Source organism: Rana temporaria, chromosome 2, assembly GCF_905171775.1.
Source record: "Rana temporaria chromosome 2, aRanTem1.1, whole genome shotgun sequence".
NCBI lineage: Eukaryota > Metazoa > Chordata > Amphibia > Anura > Ranidae > Rana > Rana temporaria.
Genome location: NC_053490.1, coordinates 249,752,436 through 249,772,879, shown reverse-complemented (window position 1 = coordinate 249,772,879; position 20,444 = coordinate 249,752,436). Strand labels below are relative to the sequence as shown.

General features: G+C 42.6%; 1 protein-coding gene across 1 annotated transcript in view; it reads left to right on the top strand.

The window, feature by feature from the left end:
- The window catches only part of LOC120926631 (merlin-like), an 89,445-nt gene that overhangs the window by 23,450 nt on the left and 45,551 nt on the right, over positions 1-20,444 (top strand). Inside the window, exons 3-4 of the mRNA XM_040336753.1 lie at positions 4,246-4,371; positions 17,082-17,204. Of these exons, the coding sequence (XP_040192687.1) occupies positions 4,246-4,371; positions 17,082-17,204 (249 nt within the window). The remainder of the gene's footprint in view (positions 1-4,245; positions 4,372-17,081; positions 17,205-20,444) is intronic.

The window sequence follows — 20,444 nt, the reverse complement described above, 5'->3', positions numbered from 1 at the left end:
AGCCGCAGTCATTCTACTGCGTTAGGTCGGCTCGTTCCCACGAATCGCCGTCCTTGTATGCCGGCTCGGGAACTCTAGTTTGTGGGCGCGCGTGCCAGCGGGGGAGCCAATCAGCTGGTGGGGCAGACTCGCTGTACACCAGCCACCTGCGATCATTCCCCACAGTGACAGAATGAGGATCTGCCTGTGTAAACAAGGCAAATCTCCGTTCTGACAGGAGAGATCACACAGATCCTGTCTTTCTGTTAAGCAGGAAGACGGATCTGTGTGTTTCCTTAGGCAGCCCATCCCCCATACAGTTAGAAAACACCTGCAGGGAACACGTTTAACCCCTTGATCGTCCCTGATGTTAACCCCTTCCCTGCCAGTGTCATTAGTACAATAACAGTGCATATTTTTAGCATATTTTTAGCACTGATTACTGTAATAATGCCACTGGTTCCAAAAAAGTGTAAAAAATTTCAGTTAGGTGTCCAATCTGTCTGCCACAATGTCGCAGTGCTGCTAAAAATTTCAGATCATCGCCATTACTAGTAAAAAAAAAATGCAATAAATCTATTCCCTGTTTTGTAGACGCTATAACTTTTGCGCAAACCAATCAATATACGCTTAATGTGAATTTTTTTATCAAAAATATTAAGAAGAATACATAAACTGAGGAAGATATTTGTTTTTTCTTTTTTTGGAATATTTATTATAGCAAAAAGTAAACAATATTGCTTTTCTTTCAAAATTGTCTGTCTTTTTTTGTTTATAGCTCAAACAATAAAAACTGCAAAGGGGATCAAATACCACCATAAGAAAGCTCTATTTGTGTTAAAAAAGGATGTCAGTTTTGTTTGGGTACAACTTTGCAATTGTCAGTTAAAGCGACACAGTGCTGTATGAATTTCGCTTTTCACTTTATTTGTTATCATTGTTTGTTTTTCATTATTGAATCGTATACATTGGTTGATTTGTTAAGAAGAAGTTGCTCTAAAAGGTTTTGTATCAATTGACTCTTGCTGCTATTTCACTACATATTAGCGCCCCCTATATTTTACACATATCACTAGGAGCACATCACTCTTCTAGGGGAGCAGCTTGAATATCTAATTTATTAATTAAATTATTTACTTGGCGTGTAGTTGTCACCACCTATCACTTCCTGCTATCAATGGTTGCTAAGGAGGCAGCAGGTGCCTACACCCACTGCATCTTTACCAACCACTGACCTCACTCAGCCCATTTATTTACATGGGCAGGAATCCCTGGCTACGTAAGCAAAAGAGTGGGGATCGGAGGGGTTACATCATTGCTCAAACATGGCCACTTGGTATGGTATGGTTCAGAAGGGGGGACAGAGCAGGGTCCTGGCAAGACAGGCTGTATGCTTGTATGAAGGGTCTGATATGGATTTTTTTTTGCATGGAGATTCACATTTTTTGGGGGGGGGGGGGGGGTTACAACCTTACATTTTGGGGGGATGCACCACTTCACATGTACATGTTCCCCAGGGCAGTGCCAACCCCCTGTGCAATTTTTGACACTTCCTTGACTATTAGTCCATAAAAATTGCATTTTTAATTTGAGAGATTCAGCTCCCAATGATTTCAATGGGGTTTGGGTTCGGCATCTAAACTTCATTGAACTTCAGCAAACCCTGGGCAGTTTTGCTCATCCCTATTTAACATGCACTGGATAATGCAAGAGTAATTTTTTCAATTAAATTGGAATTTGGCTTTAAAGGAATATTAAAGGTTCGATTTTTACCTCCACTGTGCAGCTCGTTTTGCACAGAGTGGCCCCGAAACCGTCTTCTGGGGTCCCTCGGCGGCTGTCTCGACTCTTCCCCGTATCAGATAACCCCCTCTGGGAAGCACTCTTCAAAGGGGGTTACCTTGTGGGCGTGCTCCCGAGTCCAGCATTTGCATCCAAAGATACGAATGCCGGACTCGACCCTGCCCGTGTCACTGGATTTGATTGACGGCAGCGGGAGCCAATGGCTGCGCTGCTATCAATCTATTCAATGAGGAGCCAAGAAGCCCGGGCAAAGATCCAGCTCATTCTCGAAGCGGGACTTTCGAGGGCTCAGGTAAGTAAAACAGGGGGGCTGGGGGGCCACTAATTATCAGATGTTTTTTCACCTTAAAGCGGGAGTTCACCCATAAAACAATTTTTTCAAACAATCCCCTTAGATTCCTGCTCGTTTTGTCTAGGGGAATCGGCTAGTTGTTTTAAAATATGAGCCGTACTTACCGTTTTCGAGATGCATCTTCTCCGTCGCTTCTGGGTATGGGTCTTCGGGAGCGGGCGTTCCTTCTTGATTGACAGTCTTCCGAGAGGCTTCCGACAGTCGCATCCATCGCGTCACTAGTAGCCGAAAGAAGCCGAACGTCGGTGCGGCTCTATACTGCGCCTGCGCACCGACGTTCGGCTTCTTTCGGAAAATCGTGACGCGATGGATGCGACCGTCGGAAGCCTCTCGGAAGACTGTCAATCAAAATAGGAAAGCCCAGTCCCGCAGCCCATACCCGGAAGCGGCGGAGAAGATGCATCTCGTAAACGGTAAGTACAGCTCATATTTTAAAACAACTAGCCGATTCCCCTAGACAAAATGATCATGAAGCTAAGGGAAAAAAGTGTTATGTACGGGTGAACCTCCGCTTTAATGTATAGGATGCATTAAGGTGAAAAAACAGGAAGGTTTACAAAACCTTTTAAGATCACTGAATGTCAGTGGGTGATGTGCTGAATCAATGCCATTTACAGCTAAGACCAGGGCCACTGATAAGGCAGTACGCCAGCCCTCCTGTACTGGGCCCGGGCCCCATCAGTTTAAAAGGGGGGGCCCAGTCACCTGCTGAGCAGGAGGGCTGGCTGTGCTTTCTTATTGCAGACATCAATCCTCTTCTGCCTTCCCCTGCAATGCTGCCAGCTTCTCCCTACGGCTGCACTGCAGTGGAGTGATTCTGGCACCCCTTGCATCTGCTGTCCCCTTTTTTCCCCCTTTCCCCTGCAGTGCTGCTGGCTTCCCCCTCTCTTGTCAGCAGCTGCTGCAGGAACACAGGGAGATGTTTCAGGATGGAGAGTGGGCGAATGGGATGGTAAATATATAATTTATTGACTCCTCATGTGTCTCCTTATTGAATCACTCATGTGTCCATTCCTTGCTGAAGCATAGTAAACTGTGGTTACTATGCTTCAGTTTGTGAATGAACAAGTAGCTTCAGAGCGCTTCCAATTCATCCATCTTTGCAACGGAGGCTGCAAAGAAAGGGACTGATAAATATATGTCCTCAGTCACTTCTGGCTGGGGGGGGGGGGGATGCTGTATGGAGCCCTGTGATTTCTAATAACAGCCCTCGCAAAGACATACACATTTCCTCTTAAATTCTTCAACATGAATGGGTTATTATGCTTGCCATGCACGTTAGAATACAATCATTCAGTGTAAACATTGTTTCAAGAAAAGCATTGTCCAATCATGAGTGAGATGTCTATTTTGACTTCGTCAATTTTAGTAGTCAGTGTGCCCTGCAGCGCAGCGATCGCTTCCAGCACCTTCGCCGTGTCAGCAGCCTGGCGGTCCTCTCCCTGCTCCCCGCCGGCGCCATCTTTGGCCTGGTCTTCTCCGCCGTCATGCCTGTATTTGGCCAGCTTGTCGACCGCAGAGGATGATTTCTTTGGCGGCGACATGTTCCTTCTACTCCCCTGACCTTCCGACCGGTGTCAGTTCAGTTTTGGCCCCAGGATATAAGCGCAGACTGTCAGCCAGGATTCTATATCATGAGGAGCTCTGTCTCCACGCGTCCTACTCCATTGCCTGTCAGGCCACGCCCCAGCATTGTCCAATCATAGATCAATAACCAAAGGCCTTAAAGGCTAACCCTGCCTCTTGGACCATGTTACCATGGGTACTGTAAATGAATGAACAACTAGTCATGTCTGCCACGTGGCAGACAAACTTGTAGCTATCAATATAACACAAATTCAGTGATTATCACATTTGTAGTGCATTGATATTGAAAATATCATGTCATTTAAAATTACTATAATGATATGCCTTGTATTTGTAAAACTTCCTAGTAATACAATTATTTTCCTAGTAATACAATTATTTTCTTATTTTATATATATATATATATATATATATATATATATATATATATATATATATATATATATATATATATATATATATATATATATATATATATATTTATATTTTTATTGCAATTCAATTCATGAGTATTCTTTTTGCAGATGGACTGGAAGGGTAAAGATCTCTTTGATTCAGTATGCAGAAACTTGGCATTGAGAGAAACTTGGTTCTTTGGTCTACAGTTTGTGGCAAGCGGGATGGATACCTGGTTGAAGCTGGAAAAAAAGGTTAGAATTTATCTTGAAGAATCAGGAGCATTAACCAATATCAACATGCATTGTCTATCTAGGCTCCTATCCTATGCAGCATCACAAAGCTCCACTGTTTGAGATAGTAAGGTTCTACTAAGGGTCATAGTTCCACCATATATGAAGCCATAAGTGTGCCTGGGCACACCCTAATCAATCTGTGTGGTGCCGATTCCCCCTACTGTGTGGTGCTAGACTTCCCCCGTGTTTGCTCCCCCGCAGTGCTGCCTTTCCTCTCACCTCAACTACTGTGAGGGAAGTTTCAGGATGGAGAGCGGGGGAAAAGGCTAGTCAATATGTAATTCACTGGCCAGTTTTTATTCTAAATGAACACAGTGAACACACCCACTCACTGTTTTCATTCATAACTGAAGCATAGCTGCGGCTGGAGAGAAAAGCATACGTGTTCGATCTTTGGGGTGCACACCCTAATGCAATAGGCTGCGCACACCTCTGTATGAAACTATTCTGCCAGTTACCTCAAGGGAAAAAGTGGGAGACAGATGTTTGAGACTTTATGGATGAACAGTGGTCTGTTGTCTTAAGACTTTTGCTTGATGTGGCTTTATTGTCATTCCTGAAATCGATCTAGCTTTTCATTCTACATCGACCCTTTCGTAACCCTTTATGGCTGTTTCAATATGGTTGTTTGCCAAATCCTGAGTATGTTAGGTGTGGGCAAACTTCAAAAGACTTGATGCACAGGTTATTTAGGTACTGATCTGCCATTGGAGATACCATTAACTCTGTTTTCCAATCTAGCTACACTGAAGCTATACTTCAGAACCTAAACTGTGCCTTTTGGAATCGTCAGAAGAGAGTTTGCTGAGGTTCTTAGACCTCGTACACACGGGCAAGAATCTCGTCAGGAAAAAAACGTTGTTTTCCCTGACGAGATTCTTGGCAAGAATCTCTTGCCGCCCGAGTGTACACACTGACCTTTCAAAAGAACCGCGGTTCTCTTAAAAAAGCAAGAACGCAGTGATGTCATCGCGTACGATGAGCATGCGCTCGTCACATTCAATGCCGTCACCGCCATCTTGCTTCACCCTACCTATGCCGTGGTAGCTACCGTGCATGCGTCAAAGTCATTTCGAGCATGCGTGGGTTTCCACGGCGACAGATAAGTATACACACTCTCGGGTTTCTCGTCGGGAAACAGGCCAACAAAAATCTCGACGAGAAATAAGAGAGCAGGTTCTCTATTTTTCTCGTCGAGATTCTGGCTAGATTTCCAGACGAGAAACCTGAAAGCCTCGTACACACGAACGGTTTTCTATCGGTCGTGTGTACGTGGCTTTATACTTATTCTGAGGTGCTGTTTCTAGTATATACAGTAATAACACAGAAATGGACAACCTCATTTTCCCTGAACACACAGCATGGGTGTCCACAGATAATGACTTCATATTGTCAGGACCCGGGTCTGAACCTGCGAACTCTGCTGTGCCTGGCAATGTCTTTTCTTGCTGAGCCACCTGGGATACTTTACAGTTCCCTGGAAAATTCCTTGACTGATCTTGCCTTGAACCTTGTTTCTCATGAACCTTGAACCCTTTGCTCCTCTCATGAACTTCATATTTTAGCCATACCTTTGCACTTCCTGTTTGTCAGATTATTGTGCTTTCTCAGACAATATCTCGCTCTTGTCACTCCTGTTGTCATCTGTATCTTCACAACCAATCGTTACTGATCTTTGGCTTGTTCCTTGACTACACTTCTGCTTGATCCAAACCTGCAACCACTAGTTTCTGACCTTTAGTTTGTTTAATGACTATTCAGCTACTGCACCCCAGCTTGCTCACATCCTGGTGGGGCAATCCTGAGTACCGCAATCTAGTACTAACATGCAGCAAAACCCATCTCTATGATCAGGAGCTCTAGTGAACACAGGTTAGTGCTCAGACTCCACACCTCAGGTGAGTCAACCTCATCCACAAGGGTGACCTGCTTCTGTACTTATCCAGCTGGTCAGTGGGAGGCTCTCTACTGCTATAGATGGCTACTAGTCTCCAAACCTGACCCCTGCCAGTGACACCTATGCTATAAATGTTTGATTTATAGAGGAGGGTGCCCCACTGCATATGAAAAGTTGTGGACAGCTGGCTTAGTACTCTAAGCCTGGTGCCCATGTCACTGATTCAATACACACTTCCATCTTTAAAACAATTATGTCTTCGGCGCATGCGCTCTGAAGGAACGGCCGCCTGTGCCGTTTCTTCAGGAGCGAGTGCTGTGACTGGCAGCTTCTGTGGAGTCCATGGCCCTGAAAGGAAGAGGGAAAAACATGGATGCGGCCTGCAGCGGGGACGACATGTGCTTTGTTTGCAGGTAAGTGTCACATAATGTGCTAGTATGCGATGCATACTAGCACAATATGCCTCTACTTTGCAGGGAAGGGGAAAACTGTTTTCCCCACAGGGTTTACTTCCTCTTTTATGCAGGAACATTACATTTGATTTATTATAGGGTTGGACGTATTAGTTGTAGCATGCAGCTTCACTTGTTTTGGAATTTTATTAAAAAGAGTTAAGCCTCAGAGTCAGGGAACAAATCTGACATTTTAGAAAAGCTTATTAGTGCATGGCTAGTAGAAGTTAGTGTGCGGTCGCTTTTATACATAAATAATATTGCCTTGATCCTTCAGTAATATTGAATTTGCACTCTACAGTACACCTGATATTCTGGGGCTTACTAAAGCTTTGATGGTTTATGTTACTCCATTTGGTGAAATAAGATTTAGGGCATGTTACAGAAGAACAGAGCTGCATTTATCATCTTTATACCTGTATGTGTAATTTGCTACTTGCTGATTTTACTTCTTTGACAGATGGTGGGATGGTGTCATTCTCTGCATTCTGATGCATACATTACACAAACATAAAAAAATGATGCTAGGAAAAAGATACTTCTCTATTAGGACTAGCAAACATGAACATAAACTTCAGTGTTTATGATTTAGAATGCCACTCTACATTCACATAGTTTATAACTGGTTACATAAAAATAAGAATTGATGACAAGTAGTGAATTTATAAACGTGGTGGAATTGGCAGCAAACTTTGTGACATGCTCACAAAGCAAGAGACAGATTGTTTATCTAAAATGGAATTGTGAGAGCACAATATCAAAAAGTAAGCAACACAGACAGGGAGCTCAATATCAGTTCACACACCTTTTTAGCACACCTTGATAGTGAGAACGCAGTGATAAGTCCAAGTCAGTTTAAGACTGCGTTCTCAAAATTTGTAATATGAAGGGACCTTAAAATAAATAAAATAGCTTTAATGGCGTTCACACAATTGGCACAATGGCATATACACAACTCTAAAGTACCCTGGGTAAAATTTGAATCAGAGTCAATCCACCCCTACTTCCTCCCGGGCCTACTGTGGTATAGGGGAGTCTCACTCTCCAATTTACTCTCCAAATAACTTGAAGAAATGTACAAGGTCTCTTAGGCCCCTTTCACATTGAGGCGGTTTTCATGCGGTACAGCGCTAAAAATAGCGCTGCTATACCGCATGAAAAAATCATGCCCTGCAGGATTCAATGTGAAAGCCCGAAGGCTTTCACACTGAAGCGGTGCGGTAGCAGGACCGCTCCAAAAGTCCTGCTAGCCGCATCTTTGGAGCGGTATAGGAGCGGGGTGTTTACCGCTCCTATTCCGCGCCTTCCCATTGAAATCAATGGGAAACCGCGGTAATACCGCCAGCAATGCGCCTCTGCAGAGGCGCATTGCGGGCGGTATTAACCCTTTTTCGGCCACTAGCGGGGGTTAATACCGCACCGCTATCGCCCAAATATCGCGGTAAATACGACCGTATAGCGGCGCTACAAATAGCGCGGCTATACCATCACCGCGGCTCCACTGCCCAATGTAAAAGCAGCCTTAATATCAGGAAACGGCTTTAAAACTCCATACACAATAGTATCACACCCCAATTAAAATTCATTCTATTTTCCCCACGGTGTCACCACTATATTTTAGGGGTTGCCACTCTTCTGGTTTCTCCAGTTTGGAGAAAGCTTGACACCTTTGCCTCCAAAATGGCAGATGCTCGACTTTCCCTTATTCCTTCTCATTGTCTTTTATTTGCTCCAATCACAGAGATTACCACATAACAAATGAGACAAATTCACACTGAATTGTGTTGCCATCCATTGAGTGATCGCTCTACATTAGAAAACTCAATACATACCTCTCCCAAATTAAACTCAGAATAGACTCCATAAGCAGAGTTAAAAAGATTTTTCACACTCTTAAGGCCTAGTACACACGAGAGAATTATCCACGGATAAATCCTCTGGCGGATTTGGGTCTGATGGTTGTACTAACCATCAGATCGAAATCCGCGCGGAATACATCCGCGGTGACGTGGCGACGTGCGCGACGCTGTAAGATAAAGACTTCCACGCATGCGTCGAAACATTACGTCGAATCATTAGGGAGGGAGCGAGGGAGGGAATCGGACGGATTGATCCGGTGAGTCTGTACGGTGGAGTCTGTCCATCAATCCGATGGACAGGATTCCAGCGGATGGATTTCTTAGCATGATCTGATCTGCGGATAAATACCAGCGGATAGATCCTCTCGTGTCTACGGGGCCTTACTGTACTATGTATTATTATGACATAAAATGTCCCCCTGGCTCAATCATTACACAGTGTTTGAGTGCTCCTTGTAGGCTATGCAGAATTCCATCACCAACCTCATGTCAAAGTTGATTGTTTTTTTCTCCTCAAGTAACATTCAATCTTTTTGCACTGTTCTTTCTAAAAGTGTCAATTATTGTACAGTTATTTCTTTGTTCTACTATTCCTACATTCATGTACGTTAGGATTTTATGATGATATTTGTTAGGGAACAAGCAATATACGCTATGCGTAATCAATTTCTCTTGCGCTAATACGTGCACTTTTAAGCTCATTTGTATAATGCATTCCGAGTGCACCAATGCTTCCCAAGTAAAACAGATATAGCCGCTGTAATCACATTCCAAACTCCTCAGACAGTCCTGGGTTGCTCTGGGAGTTCAGTTTATTTATAGGACTTTGAACAGGGATAACAATAGAGGCTTGGTGGCTTCACAATCAGCCAAGCAAGCCCAGGCATTCCTTCAAACAGGAGGTGTTATACAACTCAACCAATAGAACTATAGGAGTGCATGGGTGTGTCTGTGCAGGTGTACGATTTTCCGCCCTCTGTACCTGTTAAACTGTGCTCTATAGCTAGACAAAGAAACTCACATGTAGTGAGATTGGCCTAAGAGTTTGTGAAAGCTGTCCTGACCAAACACATGCACACACTCCCGTTTTTACCATTGGCGCAAATCCTTATTCTGCATTGTTTAGAGAACAACGCATAGATTTTACTACCATTCCTGTTTATGGGAGACTATCTGCAGGGACATGTCATGGTCCCTCCACGTTCTGATCAGACACATAAAAAGACACAACATCCCTCCACAAAGGCAGATCAAACTAATAATGTCCTCGCGGAGTGAACATATCCCCCCCCCCAAACGAACGTCTGTGCATAACATAGGGGCCCTCGCTGGCGCACATATCCTCACTCCGCAAACACTTCTCTACAGCCACAGGAAGCTTTATACTACCAATGGGTCTTCACCAGTGTTGGTTCGCTCCGGCTCGCTCTTTAGAGCGCAGTAGAACTAACATTGTGACAACACATATTGAATACATCTTAATAACATTTCCACAACATTTTGCAGTATGTTATCTTATGTGCCACCCTTTGCATTTGTCGAATAAAAAAGTTTGTAAACAGAAAAAATATAGCGTTAATGGCTTCCGTGATCCACTGCTAAAATGTATATGAACAGGACAGAGTGCGGCCCCCCCTCTCCTGAACCGTACCAAGCCACATGCCCTCAACATGGGGAGGATGTCCCCATGTTGATGGGGACAAGGGCCTCATTCCCACAACCCTTGCCCGGTGGTTGTGGGGGTCTGCGGGCGGGGGGCTTATCAGAAACTGGAAGACCCCTTTAACAAAGGGGACCCCCAGATCCTGCCCCCCCTATGTGAATTGGAAATTGTACCCCTACAATTTCACGAAGGAAGTGTAAATAGTTAAAAAAAAAACACACACACCATAGAAAAAAGTCCTTTATTAATAAAAAAAAAGAAAAAAATCCAGCGGTGGTAATCCACTCTCGGTCCGGCTTCCTGCTCCAACGTTGTCTGTATCCATCGACGGGTGATCTCCTCTCCGGTCCAGCGATGAGAAGATCTTCCGGCATCCAAAGCTCCAAAGCACAGCATCGGAGGCCGCCTCTCTCCGCCGGACACAGCCCAGCAGAATGACGCTGGTGAAGCTGTGACATTTCTTATATAGGGGAGGCGGGCCACCCGTCACGTGACCCAGCCCCCTTTGACGCAAGGGGGAACACTGGGCTTCCCCAGTGACGTAGCAGAGGGTGCGTCAGAGGGTGCGGGGTCACGTGACAGGTGGCCCCGCCTCCCCTATATAAGAAATGTCAAAGCTTCACCCGCGTCATTCCGCTGGGCTGTGTCCAGCGGAGAGAGGAGGTTGTCGATGCTGCGCTCTGGATGGATGGATCTTCTCATCGCTGGACCGGAGATCACCCGTTGCTGGATACAGACAACGTTGGAGCAGGAAGCCGGGGACGAGTGGATTACCACCTCTGGATTTTTTTATTTATTTTTTATTAATAAAGGACTTTTTTCTACGGTGTGTGTGTGTGGCCTGGTACGCTTCAGGAGAGGGGGGCAACTCTGTCCCCCCCTCTTTTCTGCAGCCGGCCAGGTTAACGTGCTCGGATAAGGGGTCTGGTGTGGATTTTTGGGGGAACTCCACGCCATTTTTTTTTAAATTTGGGGTGGAGTTCCCCTTAAAATCCACACCAGACCTGAAGGGTCTGGAATTGATATTTGGGGGGAACCCCACGTAATTTTTTTTTTAAATTGACGACGGGGTTCCCCTTAATATCCATTCCAGACCTGAAGGGCCTGGTAATTGAATTTGGGGGGACCCCCACGCTATTTTTTATTTTTTTTTTATGAATGAATTCGCTCTGAATTGCCAAAGCCGACAATTCATTATAGCCGCAATTTCTTTCAGAAATGACACTTTGTGCAGAGACAGTTCTAAGTATGGGAAACATGCACTATTTCAAATGCTAACTTTACACCCCCCCCCCCAGGTACGAAATTTAAAGGAATATTTCACTTTTATTGTTTCACTTTTAGCATTATGAAATTCACTGCTCCCGAAAAAACAGTCGTTTTAAAACTTTTTTTTGCATTGATACATGTCCCCTGGGACAGGACCCAGGTCCCCAAACACTTTTTAGGACAATAACTTGCATATTAGCCTTTAAAATTAGCACTTTAGATTTCAAACGTTCGAGTCCCATAGACTTTAATAGGGTTCTAAAGTTCACACGAACATGTGGTGTGTTCGCAAGTTCTGGTGCGAACCGAACAGGGGGGTGTTCGGCTCATCCCTAGTTGTAAAGGTAAAAAATGTTTTCCCTAAATAGCTTCCTTTACCTTAGTGCAGTCCTCCTTCACTTACCTCATCCTTCGATTTTGCTTTTAAATGTCCTTATTTCTTCTGAGAAATCCTCACTTCCTGTTCTTCTGTCTGTAACTACACACCGTAATGCGAGGCTTTCTCCCTGGTGTGGAGAAAGCCTCTTGAGGAGGGAGGGGGCAAGCAGGAGTGTCAGGACGCCCACTAACACACAGATCCTTTCTCAATCTGCAAAGTAGAGAGTGTTCTGACACTCCTGCTCGCCCCCTCCCCCCTCAAGAGGCTTTCTCCACACCAGGGAGAAAGCCTCACATTACTGCATGTAGTTACAGACAGAAGAACAGGAAGTGAGGATTTCTCAGAAGAAATAAGGACATTTAAAAGCAAAATCGAAGGAAGAGGTAAGTGAAGGAGGACTGCACTAAGGTAAAGGAAGCTATTTAGGGAAAACATTTTTTACCTTTACAAACCCTTTATGCTTTGGATTCAAGTTGTCTATGATTTGCAACACATTATTTAGATTGAGTCACTGTCTGCTAATTCTACTGAGACTGTAAGTTACTACTATCTTGGCACAACTGGATAAGACATCACACAGTACTTAGATTGGAGAGGTAGAGCAACATTAAACCTCAATGCTCCATTTGGAATCAATATAGTCCCAGTAACAAGAAAATTAATATGCTTAGCCAGGAAAACCTTAGCATAAAAAATGCATTAGCACCACAGAACCCAAAAAACAGTGGAGCATTTTGATATGCATTTAGATCAAACTGGAACAGCTTCCACCAACCTTCTCATCACTTTTCATCCTCCCTCTCTACCTTCTACTGCCTAGCCTCGGGAGGAACCCTAGTTGAAAAAGGCTGTTTTAAGTTTTTTCTTTATTGACTTTACCTTCACAGTGGGTACTTTGAGCACAACATAAGGCTTTTTAGCCTCCTGGCTAACGGTTCCAAATACTTGTTGGCTCACTCTGACGTTTATGTTCTAGTTTACTTCCTTTTTTTTACAGCTCTGCTACTTTGCATCAGTAATTTCACCAGCGGAATGATCTCCATACACCTTTGTCCTCAATCATTATTTATCTTTTATAACCAAAAACTATGCTGTGTGTTACTGCACATTGCATTTTATACTTGCACTACTTGCACTACCTTACTGAATAGGCCCAATTGAGTTACATTTCAGATCCTTGTAGAATGTTCCTGAATGAGTATTTGTTATGTAAGTCATTCAATTACATGATTTTCATTATGCATATACAAAGTCATTAGTATTGCTCGTACTCGTACACACGACCAAGTTTTTTGGCAAAAACCAGCAAGAAACTTGCTGGGAGATATTTTTTTGCCGAGGAAACTGGTCGTGTGTACATTTTCGTCGAGGAAACTGTCGAGAAACTCGACGAGCCAAAAAGAGAGCATGTTCTCTATTTCCTTGACGGGAATGGAAAAACTTGGCTTGTCGAGTTCCTCGACAGCCTAATAAGGAACTCGATGAGGAAAACTATGTGTTTCGCCCGTCGAGTTTCTCGGTCGTGTCTACGAGGCTTCAGTTATCGTTGTTAGATGTCTGGTATTTGCTGCTGCTTTTATGGTAGCTTATCACATCATTTACATTTTCTGAACTTTGTACTGTGTCTGACTAGATGCATACATTATCAGTCATTTGCCTATTATTGGTTGGTGAATTTAAACGCCCAAAATAAAACATTTTCCCCATGATTGCTAAAAGTATAATATTACATTATACTGTATGCCCAAATTTTGCAAAGATTGCGGTTCTTGACAGTTGAGGTCATAAAGCTGTCTGTGGTGCAATATCACGCATTAATGTGCAATTAGACACTGTGGTTTATTTACTAAAGCTGGAGAGTGCAAGATCTGTCTAATTTCTGCATAGAAACCAAACAGCTTTCAAGTTTTAATGCCAAAGCTTAATTGAACAAGCTGAGGTTATAAGCTGATTGGTTGCTCTGCAGAAGTGAGCCTAATTTTGCACTCTTCAGCATTAGTAATTAAACCCCATTCTCTCCTAGAATGTAAGCTGTAATGGGCAGGTCTCTCCAAATCCTCCTGTATTGAATTGTATTGTAACCATACAGTCTGCCCATACAGTCTGCCCCCCTCCCACCGCTCTCCCGTGCCCTCCGCCGCTTACCGGAGCCACCGGTAGCTGCGGAGGCAATAGGGTCCTTCTCCTTCCTGGGTATGGATACGAGTGAGGGAAAGATGGCCCCCACCCGTCTCAATGCCATAGCAGGGCGGAAGCTCTTAAAGGGACATTTTTTTTCAAATGACATTTTTTTTAATCTTTTATTGAATTTTAGTCCAAATATGAGATCTGAGGGCTTTTTGACCCAGATCTCATATTTAACCACTTCAGCCCTGGACCATTTGGCTGGCCCAAAGCACTTTTTGTGATTTGGCACTGTCGCTTTAACTGACAATTGTGCGTCGTGCGATGTGGCTCCCAAACAAAATTGACGTCCTTTTTTTCCCCACAAATAGAGCTTTCTTTTGGTGGCATTTGATCACCTCTGCTTTTTTTATTTTTTGCGCTATAAAGAAAAATAGAGCGACAATTTTGAAAAAAAAGCAATATTTTGTATTTTTTGCTATAATAAATATCCCCATTTTTTTTTTAAATAATTCTTCTCAGTTTAGGCCGATACGTATTCTTCTACATATTGTTGGTAAAAAAAAATGGCAATAAGTGTATGTTGATTGGTTTGCGAAAATTTTATAGCGTCTACAAAATAGGGGGTAGTTTTATGAATTTTTTTTATTTTTTACTTGTTATGGCGGCGATCTGTGATTTTTTTCGTGACGGCAACATTATGGCGGACACATGGGACACTTGCATACATGAGCAGTGACCCATAGCTCCCAACTGTCCCTGATTTAGAGGGACTGTCACTGATTTGGAACAAAGTCCCTCTGTGCCTCTTTCTTCCTCATTTGTCCCTCATTTTGGTCTGATCTATATAGTTGTATATAAAATGCACTTTTTATCTTTCAAAAAGTGTTTCCCAGAGCTAAACCTTTCATCCAATTTCTAAATTGATGCATTTCTAAATTTCAAAAGCCAATATAAAAGGAAAAGTAGTGGTCAATTGTTTTGTATAATTCCCCTCTAAGGGGGTGTGTTCTATGCCTACATACTTTTTCTAATAGGTGTCCCTCATTCCTATGTCAAAAAGTTGGGAGGTATGGCGCCCGCATTTGAAAACAGTGTTCAAACCACACATGTGAGGTATCATTGCAAATGGTAGCGCGAGAGAAATAATTCTAGCCCTATACCTCCTCTGTAACTTAAAACATGCAACCTTTAGAATTTTTTAAACGTTGCCTATGGAGATTTTTAAGGGTAAAAGTTTGTGACCATTCCACGAGCGGGCGATATTTTGAAGCGTGACATGTTGGATATCAATTTACTCTGCGTTATATTATCTTTCACAATATAAAAATAAATTGGGCTAACTTTACTGTTGTCTTATTTTTCAACAAAAAGTATATTTTTTCCACAAAAAAGTGTGCTTGTAAGACCGCTGCGCAAATATGGTGTGACAAAGTATTGCAACGACCGCCATTTTATTCTCTAGAGTGTTAGAATTTTTTTTAATAATGTTCGGGGGTTCTAAGTAATTTTCTAGCAAAAAATCTCCATAGGCGACGCTTTAATTTTTTTTACAGGTTACCAGTTTAGAGTTACAGAGGAGGTCTAGTGCTAGAATTGTAACGTGACGCATGCGTTGATACCTCACATGTGTGGTTTGAACAGCGTTTACATATGTGGGCAGGACTTGTGTGTGTGTTCGCTTCTGAGCTTCTGAGCAAGAGCTATCGGGGACAGGGGTTTTTTTAAAAAAAAAATATATTTTTTTTTTTAATTTTTACACTTTTTAAATTTTTTACATTTTTTTGATCACTTTTATTCCTATTACAAGGAATGTAAACATCCCTTGTAATAGGAATCTATCGTGACAGGTCCTCTTTATGGAGAGATGCAGGGTTAATAAGACCCCACATCTCTCCTCCATGCTGAAAAGCATGAGATCGAGAAAAAAAATTTTACGATCTCATGCTGACAGCCGCGTTTTCGGCTTTGTTTACATCCGGGATCCCGGGCATGACGTCGGTCATAGAGATGACTGGTGACCGGAAATCTCTATCGTCGTCATCCAGCACCGGCCGATTCGTTCTCTGGGCCCCCGATGGCACGGGAGAGCCCAGAGAAGCATTGGATGGCGGCGTGAGGAGGAGTACGTCCCCTCCCGTCGTCCATAAAAACAATAAAGCCGTGGAACTGCCGCTATGATCATTCTTATCGTGCACAGAATCGCCAGCTGCAAAGAATGATATCTGAATGATGCCTGTAGCTGCAGGAATCATTCAGATGTCCCCCCTGAAAGTCCAGGACGCCATATACGTCATATCCCTATGTTATTCATACTAGCACATTATGCCATTGTCTTGCTGTTTTTTTTTCTCTTTAGCGGTTTACTACCGCTTTAAATCCACTCTAATAGCTAGCTTTAAACATTTTGCTGTTTATTTTTTTTTTTATGTAGAAGCTTAGATCATAGTCTTTACATAAGAATGCAAGAGAAGGTTATAGTATATGTAAACTCAATTACTAAAATCTAATATGAGCTTTAATATATCATTTCAGAATATCTTTAATTTTCTTTAAATCTGCAGCTTTCATTAAAATAATACCTGATGATTCTGTCATGAAAGTCTCCAGCACTTCCTGTTAAATGGGAAAAACACCTTGTTCTTGTCTCCTAGTTATGCGCTGTCAATGTGTCACAGGGCCTTGTATGGAGACAGCAAGCCCCATTTCAACAGGCATGGTCCACTGTTGTCACCATCAGAAAATGAATCCTAAGAAATACAATGTAGCCATAGCAAGTGTGTTTAGACAGGAATTGACTACCAAGAGGGTGCCGGAGATGAGCTGCACTGAGATGGAAGAGGATGAGAAAAAGTTTAAATAAAAAAGACACTCTAATAAAAAGTGGTGCAAGCAAAATATTATTTTGTTATGGCAAAGTATACCTTTAAGCTGTCCGACTTAAGAAACTTAGATCATTTCCACATCATTTTATGGAAATATGATTAAGTCCAGTAATTTCACTTTACTTTATTTCAACTTGCAGATTTTACAGCACCAAGTCCCCAAGGAAGATCCCATAAGGTTTCGTTTTATGGCTAAATTCTACCCTGAAAATGTAACTGATGAACTTTTTCAAGAAATAACCCAGCATCTTTTCTTTCTTCAGGTAACCTACACTTTGAGTTTTTTTTGTCATAAGTGAAGCTTTCATTTAAAATGACAATAATTTTAGTATACAAATTGTACGGGGAAAGCATTGTGACTAAATCCATCAACAAGGGAGGGGGAAAAAAACATGTGGAAGGCAACATGGTTTAAGATGATAGTTCTGGAATTTACATTCAAAGCTTTGTAGCATATTAGATTCTGCATAGCAAAAGGGCTTGTCTCCAGCCCACCTGGTGTGATACAAGCTTCAAAGAGAGGAGGACTATCTTGGCAATATCTGATTGAACAAGGAGGCAAGTGAGGGTGGTTATGGGTGAGAGGAATGAATGTTACAAGCACACGCAGAAGAATAAGAGTCGCCTTGTCCCCTTTTTGTTCCTGGCCTGCTCATGTGAGCCTTTTGGCTCGTTCCCTTTTACCATCCAGAACCCAGCCGATGAAACCATGTGTGATAAGTATTTTTAAAGTTCTTTTGTATATATACTCTGCTGTTAGTGTGTGATGTTAGTATATTCCTAATTTCTTGGGAAATAAATGAAATATATTGTTTTTACTAGCAGCAGTGTGTGTATTTTCATAACTAACTTTACATTATTGTGCTTATCAGAATCTTAATAGGCTAGCTAATTATAGGCGGAGACAAATCAATACATTTATGCAATAGATATAGGGAATCCGTAAACACCTTTTAGAAGAATGGTTTGTATTTATTAGCTTGTATATTGCAGCATTTACTTCACTAAATAAAAATTATTTAACATAGATTTTTTTTATCACAAGATACAACAAATATATTGTTACTACAGCCGTTATGAGGTATCAGAATCGTGCCAAAATTAAACCAGTCATGATCTGAAGTCTTTTTACTTACCTTGGTTGAGTAAGCCGAAGAGTTCAAATTGGGGTATACAAACTTGGGGCATAACATCATTATCAAGATAATCTGACACTTATCTGCATCTAAAGAGAGAGTAGATCAGCTCCATGTAGTATCTATATACATTTTGCTAGCCATGCCTATGATTTGCAGTAGTCTATGACTAAAGTTTTTCAACCATGGATATATATTCCTTAGAAGAAGGACTGGAGATTGTGGAAAGCATTATTTTTACTTATATCCAGAGCAACAATACAGCTGGACAATGCAACATATGTATGCATTTTTTTTGCCCGTAAAGCAAGCTAAATAGATTGGATAGAATCGGGTCAGCCAGATGGTAGGACATACGGAGCGTTGGATGTGAGCCTAGAAAACTCATGAACAAGCACTTTACAGCTAAACTTCTTTTGAGCTTTTGGAGTTGCGCATCCGACAGTCAGTACATTCTACAATTAAATGAGCAGCTAAAAAGGTGGTTGTGGGGGTCTGTGGGTAGGGGGGCTTATTGGAATCTGGAAGCCTTACAATCTAAAGGGAGGGGAATACAATATTAAATACAATATTACTGGCATGCGTTATGAATAATTTTTCCATCATTAGAATGGTTCAAGTCATATGTCAGAGGTGGGAAACTCAAAGCTGCAGAGGCCATAAGTAGGCCATAAGTAGGCCAAAAGTAGTGGCTGTCTGCATGGGCGTCCGCTGATTTTTTTTTAGAAGGGGGCGCTTCGGCAGCGGTGATACACAGTCACATTTAACCCTTTCTTAAAACTCTAACGGGGGTTAAAAGCGTCCCGCTAGTGGCCGAATAGCGCAGCTAAACCGATGGTAACGCGCCGCTTTTTAGTGGCGCTTTACCGATAACACGGTCAGCTGGCAGTGTGAAATAGCTCTTGAGATAATTCAGCTTCACTCTATGCCCATATAAATATAGCCTAAAGGATGTACAGACCCCCTTTCAGCACAGACCCCTCTATTCAGCACAGATGGACCCCCTTCAGCACAGACCCCTACATTCAGCACAGATGGACCCCCCCCCTTCAGCACAGACCCCCCCCATTCCGCACAGGCCCCTAGCTTCAGCACAGACCTCCCTTCAGCACAGACGGACCCCCCTCCCCCCATCCCATTCAGTACCTCAGATCAGCCATCAGCGCGTCACAGGCACAGCAGGTTCCCTCCCCCTGTGTACACATAAACACCGGAGGGGGAGGCGGCTTCACTCTGCTCGCTGTGCCTGTGTGACATCCGGGCCGAGACCGCTCAGACAGCCCGCGGCCGCTAGACTCTTTAACACCTTCTCGATTTTCCAGGGGGGGGTCAATTGCCCCCCCTTGCCCTATGGAGCGGATGCCCATGGCTGCCTGTTACTGTATGTAAGTTATCTCATATTTATGTTAATCTTCACATTTTGCCCTACAATTTTTTTGCCTGGTGCCAAAAAAATCAAAAACTGTCCAGCTAGAGTTTGTCTGATTCTTCTCTAAACAGGGTGCATCTTTAACTCGAAAGCAACGAAGACAACTGATGTTGAATATAATACTGTAACTACAGGCAGGAGATTAATGTTGATATTTGTGTACAAATGCCTTTTTATCTTCAAGGCTGGATCACACCATGCCCACTGAGTTGCAGAAATATGCAGCTTAACGAACATGATGTGAACAAGCCCTAGAGCAGATTGTGTTTTGGCTTATTGTTTCTTTACTTTAAAGCGTGGCTTCATGGGCATTCGTTTCCTTATCCTTATTCTTAGGGAAGCAATGAAGCTTGCATATTGAGACTTGTTCAGAATGGGAATGTGTCATTTCACTGCTTCAAGCATAGGGCTTGCCCTGACACACAGGGATGCATGAAACGCACTGAATTTGTCTTTTTAACACATGGAACTACATAGCAAAAGCTGCAGACTAGAATTTCTTCATAATCCATATAAATAACAGCTAATTAAATAGAAGTGATACTTCCAATTTCAAACTTTACTTTAAAACTAGAAGGAATGTACAATATAATTATCCTTCAATCTTCCAGGATGAATGCTTCATTCATACAAAATTTCTGTATTTCATGGAAAGAAGATTTACAATATCTATGCTCCAATTCGCACACTGATATTGGCTACTGAATACATTCATTTAGTAGATAATATTGTAAAAGCATGCATCTCCCAGAATTCCATGCTGTATTTTCTTTGATGACTCCCTCTAAAATCCAGTTATGCTGAAGCTGGAACCAATAAGTGATGCTGTCCATGCACTTTTCTAGCGTTGATCGTGTTGTGTTGAAACAGCCCATTCGCTTCCAATAAGCCCCTTTTGCTCCTCTGTGCATTAAATAACATACTAATTTCTGTTGGCC